The sequence below is a fragment of the Balearica regulorum genome, chromosome 2, assembly GCF_011004875.1.
Source record: "Balearica regulorum gibbericeps isolate bBalReg1 chromosome 2, bBalReg1.pri, whole genome shotgun sequence".
Taxonomy (NCBI): Eukaryota; Metazoa; Chordata; class Aves; order Gruiformes; family Gruidae; genus Balearica; species Balearica regulorum.
The window spans coordinates 56,511,091-56,525,440 of NC_046185.1; the positions used below are offsets into that span (position 1 = coordinate 56,511,091).

Genomic DNA, 14,350 nt, shown 5'->3' on the forward strand with positions numbered 1-14,350 from the left:
TTTTTAATGAAATAATCCTAGCTTTTTGTATCACTACCTGTAGATCTGTCAAAATGCTTAGCTTTGTTGCTTTAAGGAGAAAACAGAATTTTTTAGTTCCTTTAGGTGAAAAATGATTGGGAGAAAAGTTTAACAGTATTTTAAATAATAGGACATTTATAATTGATAATGAATGTGCTGGAGCACCCCTCCTATGAGGACAGGCTGAGAGAGTTGGGGTTGTTCAGCCTGGAGAAGAGAAGGCTCCAGGGAGACCTTATAGCAGCCTTCCAGTACCTGAAGGGGCCTGCAGGAAGGCTGGTGAGGGACTGTTTACAAGGGCATGGAGTGATAGGATGCGGGGTAATGGCCTTAAGGTGAAGGAGGGTAGATTTAGATTAGATATTAGGAAGAAATTCTTTACTGTGAGGGTGGTGAGGCACTGGAAGAGGTTGCCCAGAGAAGCTGTGGCTGCCCCTGGCTCCCTGGAAGTGTTCAAGGCCAGGTTGGACGGGGCTTTGGGCAACCTGGTCTAGTGGAGGGTGTCCCTGCCCATGGCAAGGAGGTTGGAACTAGATGGTCTTTGAGGTCCCTTCCAACCCAAACCATGCTATGATTAATGTGCAGGAAAGATGTCCAAACAAACATAAAATCAGAGTATCTGATTTTGTTATATGCAGAGAAGTGTCTTTAGTAGGATTCAGTGATTTATTGAAAAGCATGAAATAGATCAGTGTGTTAGAGAAAAAGCACAGCTGTGCCAGTTTGTCAGATGAAAAGTGATGGCGCTGCTTGTTGTGACAGAGGAGAATAATTTGAATGTAAAGAGTTTAACTTTTAATTTAGGGTTCTGGTGATTTGAAATGTGCCATCAAGGCTGCCTGATAAACCAGTAATTGTATTAAGAAACAGCCCTGAAGGAAACTCAGAGCAGACAAATCTAGGTTTCCCTGGAAGAACCTGCTAAAGGTCTACATTTTCACTTTGAATGCAAATGTTTGTTGACTGTGTTCAGAACACGAGTTGAAATAGCACTGAACTGCAGGCAAACAGAAATAAAGTTAAAATGTCAGTAAAATCACTTCTTCAGGTCAGAATTTTATTGTAATATGTACTATGTGATCATGCGTTGAATAGTTTGCTTATATTTCTGGACCATGGTGATATCTTATGAAATAAAAAAATCTACTTTTTATGAAAAGTATTTTTTTCTGAAATATTTGAAGCATGTATGTCTGTCTGAAAAGTGTTTCACACAGGGATTGTGAATAGCAACCTGGCACATAAAACACGTAATGGAAATACTGCTGAATAACTTTCACATATTGATCTGTTTTAAAGTAGTTGTAATCATGATGATATATACAATGGGAATTGAGGCTAACTGAGCAAAAGCAGGTTTATGACTTGTGTTTTCTTTTTAAACTTGCTGCTGTGGTAATACTCTACGTATGGTGCAATCAGCACAATAGTCGTTGTCTGTGAAGATACTAAGTCATTGCTTCTTTTAGGTTTAAGAAATGTTTTTATAAATTACAGGAAACTCATTCTAGAGTACTCTCCATTGCACCAATAAACTTTTTTTTTCTTCCTGCAACTGTTGCGAAAAGTGAATAAAAAGAGAAGGCAAATAACAGAGTGCTTTGGCCATTAAAAATGAACAATTGCTCTCCATATCAGGGCTGCATAAATCTTATTGGTACTACATAAATGAAGGGAGTGCACTAATGTTTCTTTTGTCTTGGGTAAGAGTAGAACAGTAGGAATCTGACGATACGGTATCCTCTATCATAGTGGAGACAAGATTCAGGTTATTGTATGTGAGACAGCTTCTAATTAAGCTCTTCTTTGTGGTTGATGTTAAAAAAATACAAAAAATTCAGGTGTGGGGGAAAGGGAGAAAAAGAGCAGACCTTAGTGCAGCATTTCCTAATTTTCTGACTTTAGGATTGAGCATTTTGAACTCTCCTTCCCCTCTTGTTCTTCCCCTTCTATTCTGGAAGAATAAGATGTTAGTTTGTTGTATACAATGGTATTAATCTTAGCCAAGTATTTTGTAAGGGAATTTCCCATAGTTTAGGTCTTGTGTGTGTGTGTGTGGTGGTGGTGGTGGTGTGGTATGTAGAAATTTGTTTGAATGTGAAAGTTTTGTGTATCAGTCTAGTGTGCAAAACAAAGTCATCTGCCAAAGAGAAAGTACCGGTCTCTGTCAGTTACCTGTGTCAAACCAAATTAGTGGCCCTGGTCCTATAACAGCAATAAATTCACTATGTGATGATCCCAAAATCTTAACTTTAAAGCAACAATCGACGACATCTAGCTCAGACATAAAATTACTACAAGAGTCACTAAGACTGTGTGGTCACATCTGTTCAAAAAGACCCATAAAACGTCACCAGCTTTAAAGTGATGTCAAATGCAATTTTACTTTTCACGGGACTGACCTCTCAGTGGCTCTTCGTTCTGTGGAAGAGGCAAGTCAGGTGAATGAATGAGTTCAGCAAATGACTTTGTTGGATTTTTGGTTATGGCACTGTTCCTGCTGTAAGCCATGTTTATGTTAGATTTCTTGGTTTTCACCCTCAGCTGGGACTGGCTTTTGAGTCTTGGCTAAGCCACAAATCTCTTAATGTATTTTGGGATTTATGAGTGGTATGTAGTGGCCTAATAACACATTTGTCTGTTAACAAGCCTGAGCAGAGTGAATGAGAATCTCCAGTGCACCTTTGGAGACGTGAAGATAATGGCTCACAAGTTTCTCCAAGTCAAATTCTTGGTACAAATTTCTTTAAGTTAGCTTTCTACTTTTATCTTCTATGGTCTTTTACTTATGCACTGGAGTGAGCTGAGTTTGCCCTGCTAATTCCCATCTCATTTTAGCTCCTGGCTTGGCAGTTGCCTGAAGCCTAGAACATGGAGAGAAGCCTTAGTTCTCTGTTCCGTGTTTGTTATTCAGGGTTGATACTGTTTACAGTCTTTTGTTGCTAAACTCACCGTAGTACTTAATGGTTTGTGTAGTAAAAATTCTGGTGTGCTGGCAAGATGTTTTGACCTGTTCGTTTACCTTAACTTTTTTTCTTTGTAGTAAGAACTTTGTCATTCTTAACAAGATGCTAAATAAATAATGCTAAAAAACACTAGACTCTATTGCTGGCAGTGTTGCAAGTGTAGAGCAGTCTTCTGCTATGCTCCTGACAAGTTTTTAGGACAACCTGAGTTTCACTGGGAGGTACTGCAGTTGGACTTGCTGATCTTATAGGTCTTTTCCAACCTAAATGATTCTATGATTCTATATATTTAAAATTGCTTCTCTTGAAGCAGAAAAGTGGAATCAAAGCTAACATGGAAAAATCAGAATTTCATTATGTGACTCTAATGACATTTACTTGGTGTACCCTGGAAATGAAACACCACAGAGCTCTTAAAGCTTTATATGTGCACACCCACCCACCAATGCTTTATGTAATTAATTTACTAGACAGTGGAAATTAAGTTTTCTAGTTCCAGGTCTAAGCTTTAGAAGATTTTTCTTGTAACATATATCTCTTGTTCCAACAAATAAAATAGCAAATCCACAAGATTTGACCTTCTCTCCATAATATTTTGGGTAGACGATATTTCAGTTTCCCAGGCTAGAAAGCTTAATTTCTCCTCACACTGTTGCTAGAAATGATCTTATTCATCCTCCTAGTCTTATTACCTATAAAATTAAGTGAGATATTGAACCGATAAGCCATCAAATCCCCAAAGTGTTAAGTCTACCAAAGAGGCAAGTTAGAGGGATGAGGCAGTTCAGCAACTGACTGGGTGGTTTTCTGATGACACTGTCCCCAGTAGTAGCCATGTTAGACCTTTTGGTTTTTCACCTCAAGGTCTGAGCTGCAGATGAGTGGGATGCTTGAAGTCAGGTGTCATTGTTAGCCATCTTTTTTTGGGGTACTATGCAGCTCTGCTACCATCTGCAGTAACAACACTTGTCCTGAAATGACACTGTAGCATGTGTATTTATATAATGTTGGTTGGTTGTTTTTCAGACACACGATGAACCCACTGATACAAGATACAGCTAGCTAAACAGCTATAAAATGCCCAAATTTGGGTCCACAAAAACAGTTCAAGTTGAAAATTCTGACAGTGATAGCACCATGGTGGAAAAACCAACTTCAAGAAAGGTAACAAAATTATATTCATGTCCATTTAATTTCAGTGAAATGAAGAGCATGTGTTCTATCATGATCTTTGTTACTGTAATGGGAAGAAATAAATATGAATCTGTATTCTGGTATCTTGAGTGCATAAGTTTTTATGGCTTTAACTGTAAATTAAACTAGGGAACAGAATTTATGCCCCTTATTGTAGCTTAATTCAAAAGGAAGCTGGAGGCGTTGGATTTATTTGATATAAGTTAGTGCATAGTTTCCGTATCTTACATCATAGGAAGTCTTCATACGCTCACAAGAACAATGATTCATATTTAATTTAATTTTACAGTGTCTTACTCTCTGTAACAAACACATGAAGCATTTCTGAAGGCCTGTGACAGAGCATAGACCAATGAACAAACATAAGTTTCTTATATTCCTTTGTAACACAGGGACTTTTTCCCTCTGTTAGGACTTGAAAGCTGAATGCTGCAGAAGGGTTAAGAGTAACCCATGTACAGGGGAGTCCACTTTAAAAGCTGTACAATCCATTTTGTTGGAGAACAAAGGAGCCTGCAAGCTCCAGTAATACTGAAGGGTGGTTTGTTGTTTATAAATGTGAAGTATCCTATTATTCTCAAACTTCTGGAGTGAACTTGCAAATAACCCAGTTCTCCATTTTGTCTGCCTAGTATGGTTGTACAACAGATAAGTTTAACTGTAGTACTAATGAATAACAAAAGATGGAATAATATTCTGTATTGTGAATGATGAGTTGTATATTTCCTTAAGGAGAGAGAATTCATTTATCTCCTAAACAATGTTTAAAACTGTTTTCTCTGGAAATGGAGACTGCGTGAGATCATCCTTACTATTTTGTTGAAGTCTGTATTCTCTGTAAAACCACTTAATGAAGACAGAGATGAAAAAATAGGAAAAGATGAGAAGATCCAGCATCTGCTTCAAACTGTTTGTCTTCTGAAAACTTTCATAGAAAACAGCGGAGTTTATTCTCTTCCCAGTTTGTTTTATGGGTCCCAGTAAAGTGAGGCAAAGGTAGTTTCTGCTAGCTGTGTTGAACTGCTTCAATAAGAAGAGGAAGATAACAGAGTAAAATGGGGAAAGGAAATTGACTTATTAGTAAAGGGGTGAAAAAATGTTGGTGTTTGTTGTTTTTGTTCTGGTCCTTGTTTGGGCTATGGTCAAGTTAATTGAAGTGTCATTCAGCACTGGGAATAAGGCAGGGAAACTCTGAGGCCTACAAGCAGCAAGAATAGGAAGGCTGTTGCAGTGAAATTTAGTGGTATTCAGTACCGCCTTTTTATTTATACACTTGTAAATAAGGTACGTTTTGGAAAGATTTTAGGTTATTTATTTAACTACAATATTTTCTGGCTTTATAAACTCTTGTTATCTTGACGTTTCAGTATTTCTGAAAAAAGTTTTGAGACAGGAAAGTCTTGAAGACATAACCAACAGCTGCTCATGCTAGGAAAACAGACACATCTTTTTTTTCAAGCTTTATTTGTGTTTTTAATTAAAACTCATAGCACAGAGGTTAAAAATGAATTTTCATCTTTTGTTCACTTTCATCAAAACAAAAATAGTGGGTTTACTGGAATGTGTCAATTTTTAAGCTTTCCTTTTCCCGGTTTCTGTGCTAAAGGTATTGCTTGGAATGCATTCATTTGTATGTTTGAATGTATAGAAATATATATCATATTTTTATAGTGCAAATAACTTTCTTCCTTTGTAGGCTTTGAATTTTACATACAAATTGTTCTGCAATCTAAGTATAAAAAAAATAATAAAAATAAAAAGTTTACTTCTGGGGCCCGTTTTCCTTCTCCACTCTCCACCTCTGACTCCCCTTCACCTCCTCTCCCTGTTGCTTGCTGCTAAAATAAAAAAATGGCCTTTGTTTCCAGAGCGGCTGTTGAATCTGCAGCCATTACCAAAGGAACTCCCTTAGCAGTGATCCTCGTGCCCACTTCAGTATTTGCTGCTTGTCTTGAGACCTTCCTCTCCAGTAATCTCCTGCCTCTGATCTGCTAATAACTGTAGCAGTTGTGTCTGCTGAGCCATTTAACCCCCCTACCCTGCAATCTCTGCAAAGTTAGGTGATCATGTGAAACAGATACGTGTAGCTCTCTTTCATCAGAATAAGATATGAATCCATGTGAAAATATGAATAACTTTTTCTAGGGACCAGAATAGTCAACGTGCTGTCATTTGTTTAACCACCAGGAAACATGGCAAATTTTGATTTTATTTAGAAAGGAGTAAATTAGCATTCTGTTTTTAATGGTTGCATAAAACCCTTTCATTGTTGAAAGGTGAAGATGAAGGTTTATCCTTAGCTGGCTGCTCTTACGAGGAAATGCTTCTTGTTGAGACTGATCACTAGTACAGGAATTAGAAGTATGGACAAATGTGCTACGTTCAGATTCTACCTTGCCTAGTATTTGAGATGCCAGTGAAGGCAGGGTTACTTAGGTAATTAAAGTCCAGAGGAAGATGGAAGTTTGACCAAGGACATATGTATGGAAACAAAATGGTGGACTAATTAGATTGATACCAAACAGTAAATTGATAAACCGCTTGCACTGTTATGTTCAGTCTTGCTTGCTATCCTCCTTGGCACAATATATAATGTGAGATTAGAATAGTGTAGGATTTGGTTTGGGGATTGTATGGTATAAATTGATATATGTAACATTGAAAATGTGAGATCCTAAATAAAATTACAGAATTGTTTAAGTGCTGCAGTTAATATTCCTGTATTCAGGTTTCTAGCATAATAAATGCAGTTTGGTTGCTTTTGTCATATTTTGAGAGAATTGAATACATGGTTAAAATGTTAAATAGTCACTCTAACAGTCACAGGAACTGTTCTGTAATACATGGACAAGTAATTATCAGCAGTGTTTAGGTGGCTTTTGAATAATCTGCTATCTTTTCCCATATATTAGAAAAAAATAGACAAAACATTGCCAAAAGTAATGATTTTAACTCAGCCTAGAAAATCATTTAAAATTCAACAGACAATACAGTAAGAGTAAAATTTTAGTTCGACTAACATAAAATCATGAAGGCAAATCTCTGTTATACTCACAGACATAAAACTCTGAAGACTGACCAGACCAAATCAACAGTGATTATTTTAAATGAAATATCTTCAGGAAGCAGTGGAAATTTCTGTAAAGCAAATAAGGATTTTTCTTAATATATAAATATTTGCAACCATGAATTTAAAACCAGTAGTCTTTGATGCATTAGAACTTCTTATGAAAAAGTTACGGATTCATTAACTTAATGTAGTTGATGTAAGGAAGTGTGAAATGATGCTACAGGTGAAAGGGATACTAAAGTAAAATTTTTGCTTTAGTGGCATTTTGGTATGGAAGTGTCTTGATTAATCTGGAAAATACCTCTTGTCCATACACTTTTCTCAGTATCGTGTGACCAGTGAGTGACCATTCACTGTGCCATCAGAGATGCCTGTGTCTTTTAGTAGCACGAAAAGACCCTCATGTCATCAACATTCAGATAATGGCAGTGGTCCTTAGTAAAAAAAAATGCATTCTAATTGTATTTTTCATGTAGCTTTGGCTTTTTATTTTTTTCTGTAAACTAGTACAGTCAAACCACTTCTGCACTTTGCCATGTAAACTTGCTCTTACTTGCTTCTGTGTCCACTTTGTTATTGAAGCAGAAATGTTTTTTGAACTACTCATGGAGCTTAATCTCTATGACTGTAAACAAACAGAAGATAGGTAGTTTAATTATCAGTGGTCCCTTATATGTTCATAGATGCATTATAGGCAGAGGAGGCCTAATGTGAAATAATGTTCACACAAAACAGTGCATTTACAAATGAACAGTAATGTTAAAGGACACCACTCCCTAAAAAATTCCTCATTCTTTTTCTTAAAATAAAACCTGTAATGGCCTAAGTATATGGTGTAAAACTATTCCAATATATTAAGATAAACACTTGTAGGATTTGTTTTTTCTCAGTTGATACAATGTTTAGCTCTTACTGGTTGTGCACTCTTAGCTGTTGAGTGAGGAATGTAGTAAAGTTATTGTTGTTATGAGACTGAATCTTTCATATTTGTCCAGTGGAAGTTAATGGTTATTATGCTGTTCTATCAACCAGTAAATAGCTATGTGAATCAGCTATGTGTTCAGGTATTCTGAGAGCTTAAAAAAAATCATTAAGAATAACATTCCTGTTAATAAGCCGAGTTTATATCATATATGCTTTAGAGTATGTGTATTTTTATTTCAGTTGCTCATTTTGGGAGCATAAAATAAATTAAAAAAAATGTAAGAGTGTATACAGCATATAGACCATTTAGTGTTTGCATGAGATGATAAGAACATAATGAAATTTTAATTTATCTAAATTTATAGGTTAGAACATACAAGGCCAAAACTCAGGGAGTAAATGATAGATATGTGGTCCAAAGGAGAAATACATTTGGGGTTTGTAAGAAGTAACTGTCCTCTTATAAGAGTCCAAAATAGTGCCCAAAGACATTTTAATACCATGCAGAACACGCTTCAGTATGTAATTATCTTTGCTAGGCAGAAAAAGAATGTTTATTCTCCCAGGGCTTAGTACATCTGCTAGATTATATGGCACTCTGTTGTGTCCTTTTGTGTCTTGTCATTGATTGTAGCGGTACCAGACAATAGAGCTGGAATGGGATATCAAGAGATTGTCCAGACTCCTGTTTGTTAGTCTTCCGAGACAGTTTCTGTTGAACAGATTAAAAATATCTTCCTCATCGTAGCACACTAGTATGGTTTTGTTGACAGAGAAAATTCTTCCTTGTTACTATATCCTCCAGTGTGGCATGCATTAAATATTGAGATGTGCAGGTCCAGTTCATCCATTTGCCCCAGAGTAGAATAAGCTGTACTGTGTTCTTGACAGATGTTTGCCAGACCTTTTCTTTAAAGCTTTGACTGATGGAAATTCCGGTCTCCTTGGGCAGTTTATTCTGATACTTAATTACACTGACTGGCATAGTTAGATGCTTAGTAGAAGAAAAAATAACCTTTACTTGTCTCCTGTTGCAGTCTTAAGCCATTAAATATTCTCTAACTGTAGTGGACATGGGGAGTATGTAATGCCTTTCTCCTTGCAGCAATAGTTTATGTATCTGAATATTATCATGTCTTCAGTGTTTTATTTGATTAGCAGTTTTCACTTTCGATTAATAAACCTCTTTAGAAAGTCCACAGATATTCTAAGTTACAGGTTGCTTTATAAAGATGTTGACTTTGTTTTGCGTTGCTTCCATGGATCACATTAAATGAATACATAGACCTATTCATGCTGAATTTTGAACCTTGTTTTGGACCCTGAAAAAGAGATCTCCATGCTGTTGCAGTGACCAGGAGTAGTTGGAACAGTGAATGCTCACACTTTAAACCAAAATGCCTGTTCTAACCTGCAGGGCTTGCTACCTCCTCTTGCCTTCCTTTACTTGAAGTTGAATCCAGGAGGCTGTTACTGATTAGTACCAAAAAAGTGATTATTTTTAAGGATTATCAACCACAAAAAAATTGCCTTTTTTTCTATAGAACGAATTGAAACCAATGTTTCCTGCTCATGAATTTTAAATTATTTTTAATTGATCCTTTGTATTGCATATTACCTAAGATGATAATCTAGAGAAAGCAATACAATTTTAATACCATTTTATCATATTGTGGGAAATTTACATATGTACATATGAGAAATAATTGGATTGTTTGGAATAAGGGAGGAGAGAGCTCTTGGTGAGGTTGGGCTGAAGTGGGGGAATTGTATGTTAGTGGAAAAGATCAGAATGGAATTAATGGAGTTTGGAACTGCTTTTGTTAACTTATAGATGCATTTGCAAATGATTGGTTGCATTTGACTAACTTCTTTCAAAACTAATAGCACAGACACTTCATCTCCCAAGAGCTTAGGGGAGTCTTAAGGGGGTTTAGAGTTATAGATTTTCTTGTTCTAACGTGTAAGAAAAAGGCTGGGGAGGTGTGTGTTGTTTCCTTTGGGGCTTTGGAGGAGGGCTGGTTTTGGTGTGTGGGTTTTATTTGGGGTTTTGTTTTTTTCAGGTTTCCAAACTTAAGAGTGAAGAAAGGTTTTCTCTGCAGGCATTAGCCTTTTACTTCAGGAATTCTCCTGAAGTAAACTTCATAGACTGATCCCTTCTTTGTGATTTACCTGGTACAGACATTTGTTGTCTGAAGATTGTAGAGTTTGCAGGTTCTTTTTGTAATCATTTCTGTCTACCCCTTTGGCAATAGTTTAAACTCCGTGACAGATAATATAATCAAACTATTCTTACCTGTGTTTGTTTTTTTTTAAATAAAGGTGCTCTGGAGAATAGTACCTTGACGTTTGATAAGCCAAAAATCCCAGATTTATGCAACTAAAAATTCCAAATAGTTTGTACCTATTTTTTTCTAAATTCGGTACCAGTTAAAAAAGTTTCTTCATAGATTTTCTAAGTTCTTAGTAAATTCTGCTTTAGAAAATGAAACACTACACTATTATTCTTGTTGAAATAGAAAGGGAGTTCTGTATGGATGGATTACGGGATGGGGGTGGAGGCAGGGGATGGTTGTTAGAGGTTTTTTGTTGTTATTGTGTTACTATTCACAGTCTGAATTGCAGTGTGGGCTTTTAATGTGCTTTTAATGTGATTATTATGTTATGGTCAGGAAAGGAAATCGGGATGGTCATTAAGACCTAGCAAATTCTTGTCTAGTTCCTGTTGTTTCTTTGCTTATTAATCAAGGCTCTAACAGTGAACAGCAGTTATTCTGTGATGTATCTGGAAGTAGAAATAACACAGGAGATACTAATTTTAAAAAGAAAGAAATGCTATTGATTATTTTTAGTAAGGTAACTTTAAAAATTTTTGAATAAACTACGTAATACACATACACACACACGTGCACATCCATTCTCACATAGCAGTCTTTTCAGTCTGTATACATTATAAGACTATTCTGCTTTATGCAAAAATTACTTAGTATACTTTTTATTTATATTAGAGCAAGGACAAGATTGCATCCTACAGCAAAACTCCAAAAGTGGATAGGAGTGATGTGGGGAAGGAGATGAAAGAAAAGTCTTCCATGAAACGTAAACTTCCTTTTACTATTAGTCCATCCAGAAATGAAGATCGCAATTCAGACACAGGTAGAACCTTTTTATTTCCTTAACTAATTATTTGTTGGTAAAATACGTCCTACTTTAATTAATTGTATATTATGGTTTTTATATTGATTAATATTTTCCCCATAAAAAAGGATACTAAGTACAAAAGTTGCTTGCTTGCTTCTGATTGTTGCATCTCGGTCTGATAGACTTTCATCCTATCATTAGCAAGAGCTGGCATGCCACCATAGTTTACCTGCATTTTCCAGTTGTTTCCTAACCTCATTCTTTTGCTTCTGTTTCAGTAAAAAGTCTTTCTTGTCATTGTCATCTCTAGAGGTCCTTTTGCTTAAACAAGTAGACGGATGAAAAGACATTTAAGTGCCTTGATTTGAGACACAGCTGTCAGCCTTTCATAGCCTTTTTTGGGGAGGGAGAGTGAGAAAGATTGGTAGATGCACTGTCCTCTGTATAAGAGAAAAGGTTGCTAAGGTTATGGAACTAACTAAACTAGTCATGGAGAGCAAACTTGTCTTCCAGTCTAAGCTCCTATGATCAGTTCAGCATACCTTCTCTGCACAGGCTGGTAGTTCTTCCTAACTTAAGCATATTCTGTTAGAACTGATTTCAAGACTTCAAAATACCATTCTTAACATGGCTCTTTTCAAATCAAGATGGAGAGGTCTGGATGTATTCTAAGAGTACAGTTATCTCTGAGTTTAGCTAATTAGTTATCCGTGTCATAGTTCGGTAATAGTTCTGTTGGTAGCAAGACATTATCTGTGCCCTCTGGAAGGCCACCAGAAGGCATGTTCCCCAAATTCGTCAGAGGTTTAGTACTGCAGTTTCTTATACACTGCTCACTGTACATTCAAATATTTTCATAAGCAGGTAATTCCCTTAATATGCTCAGATTTAAATGCAAGATAAAAGTATATACCTCAGTAACTGTTTGATTTTTGCCCAGGATTGATACAATACAGAAGATTTGGCTCTTGAATATCACATACATATTTTTATTACTGTAAATAGAATATGGTATGAAATCCAAATTTGAAATAGTCACTTTACAGAACAATACTCTTGGCTTTAGATCTCTGTTTTCAGTGGTTTTACAGAATTCTAGATTTTTACACTATTCATGATACCACTTGATTCTGAAAAGACCATGTAGAAATTAGGTGTATGCTCCCAGCATCTGCTTTACTAAATTTATTGCTTGGGTTTAGACTCTAACTGTTTTTCATAATGGAAATAAATATATTTAGAAGTAATATTTAGCACTTATCTAATGTTTTCTGTGTTGGAAATCTTTTGTCATCTCTCTCCACCCCCATCAACTTTAAATAATTCATTGTCACAGCATCTCGTAAGGTAATGTAATTTTTTGTGTTTCTTTCGCTATAGCATCTGTTGTCACAGTTGCCACAAACAAGATGGATTACTCTAGGCACCTATTAAACATGCACAAAAAGAAAATGCGTACACTACAAAATCTTTTTGTTACAAGTTGTAGCAGGGAGATGAAATAAACAGTTCAAGCTGGGGCGAGAAGTCCTTAATATAGCAATAGAAGGCACATAGCTTTTAACTGCTGTGTAGCAAACATCATAGCTTTTTGTCCGTTTCATTACTGCTGAGGTAAGTAGGTAAGAGCAACTACCCCGTTTCACAGATGAGGAACTTGGTACATAAGCTTTCCAGAAACTTTAGAGGCAGGAGCATTACTAGGATGAAAAAACAGTTTTTATAATGCTGATTCTGTACCTAACCTATTAGATTAGACCAGTGGGAATTAACCAGTTAGACTGGTGCCAAGTTTGGCACTGACATGGATTAGGACTGACATCAGTGATCATGAAATGCAGTGCTGCTTCTGACATAAACTTGGCATTAGGTATTGAAAAGATTTGCCATCACTGGACTAAACTCTTAACCTCTGACAGAAGTGTCTTCCTGCGAACTATGTACAAAGAATGGCAAATGTCATTTGAGAAGGAAGAAAGTAAGTGTTTTAGAGATGAGAGTGTAACTGGAGACAGAGGGAAAAGAAGAGGTGATGAAAAGTTTCTTACCAGCTAGTAGTGTTAGTGTTTAAAATTAAAAAAAAAAAAAAAAAAAAATCCTAGTTTTCTTCTGATACTTTATGAAATCTGTAGTGGTATTCTAGGGAAATGGTCAAAGGTTGTGTATACAGTTAATAAGTAGAAAGATTCTGAGAAAATATGTGGTACTACTCCATTCTTCCCATTGTCCGTTCCAGTTCCAAGATGTATTTTATTCTTTCCCTGTAGTTGTATTTTTAACAGTCTTCCAATATGTTTGGGGTTTTTTTCCAGAGTTCAAACTTTGCTAAATAGTTTCTCTGTAATAGGTAAGGCCACTGAGTTTGATTTTCAAATGTTTTTGAACATTTAGGGTCTTCTGAAAATGTGTCTGGGTGAACAAAAAAATCAAGAAAAGCCATAAAAGTAGCTCTAGGATAAAAAAAATAAAATAATTAATGGTTTAATTTAGTAAATGGTTTATCTCCAAGATACAGGATAAGTTTGCTAGCTGATTGTAGAAACCTCATTATAATTGGGTTTCATCCTGTTTAGGCAGGTAAATCAGTCAAAGAATGGGAATACCTAATTGTTAGAGCGTTATATCATTAGAGCTGTCTTGTTTCTATCTTCAAAGCATTCACGAACGAAGATTTTGTCTTTTTTGCTTTATTTTTGTAAAAATTGCCTCCTTTTGCTCCTTTTTGTGGTGGGCTTTTTTTTTGGTTCAGATATTGTCTAGAAACTGTAAGTGATGATGAGCATGAACAGCTAAGCTGAATGTTAACTTAATTTGGAAAATATTTTTTTTAATTTGATTCCTACAAAACTATACATAAAGTACATTTTACACCTAGTCACTTTTGGCAGGGTTGAAATGAAACAGCATTTGTAGTGTCCCATGAGAGTCTAGTACAATTCTAGTCCTGTTTATCTAAATACAGATTTAAATCAGTGATTTTGCCTAAGAAACTGCTGCAGTAGATTAGAACAGAATAGAATCATTCTGATTGGAA

The 14,350-nt window shown here is 35.9% G+C and overlaps 1 protein-coding gene across 6 annotated transcripts in view; it reads left to right on the forward strand.

The window, feature by feature from the left end:
• Positions 1–14,350, forward strand: part of ANKRD12 (ankyrin repeat domain 12) — a 66,416-nt gene that overhangs the window by 16,358 nt on the left and 35,708 nt on the right. For 3 of the 6 annotated variants that reach the window (XM_075744454.1, XM_075744453.1, XM_075744455.1), the window contains 2 exons: positions 4,014–4,151; positions 11,184–11,331. The exons of 1 other annotated variant lie outside the window; for it this stretch is intronic. In XM_075744454.1, the coding sequence (XP_075600569.1) occupies positions 4,065–4,151; positions 11,184–11,331 (235 nt within the window). In that variant the 5' untranslated portion in view covers positions 4,014–4,064. Of the gene's footprint in view, positions 1–4,013; positions 4,152–11,183; positions 11,332–14,350 lie in introns of those variants that run through there. 2 more of the 6 variants (XM_075744456.1, XM_075744458.1) reach the window with 2 other exon arrangements.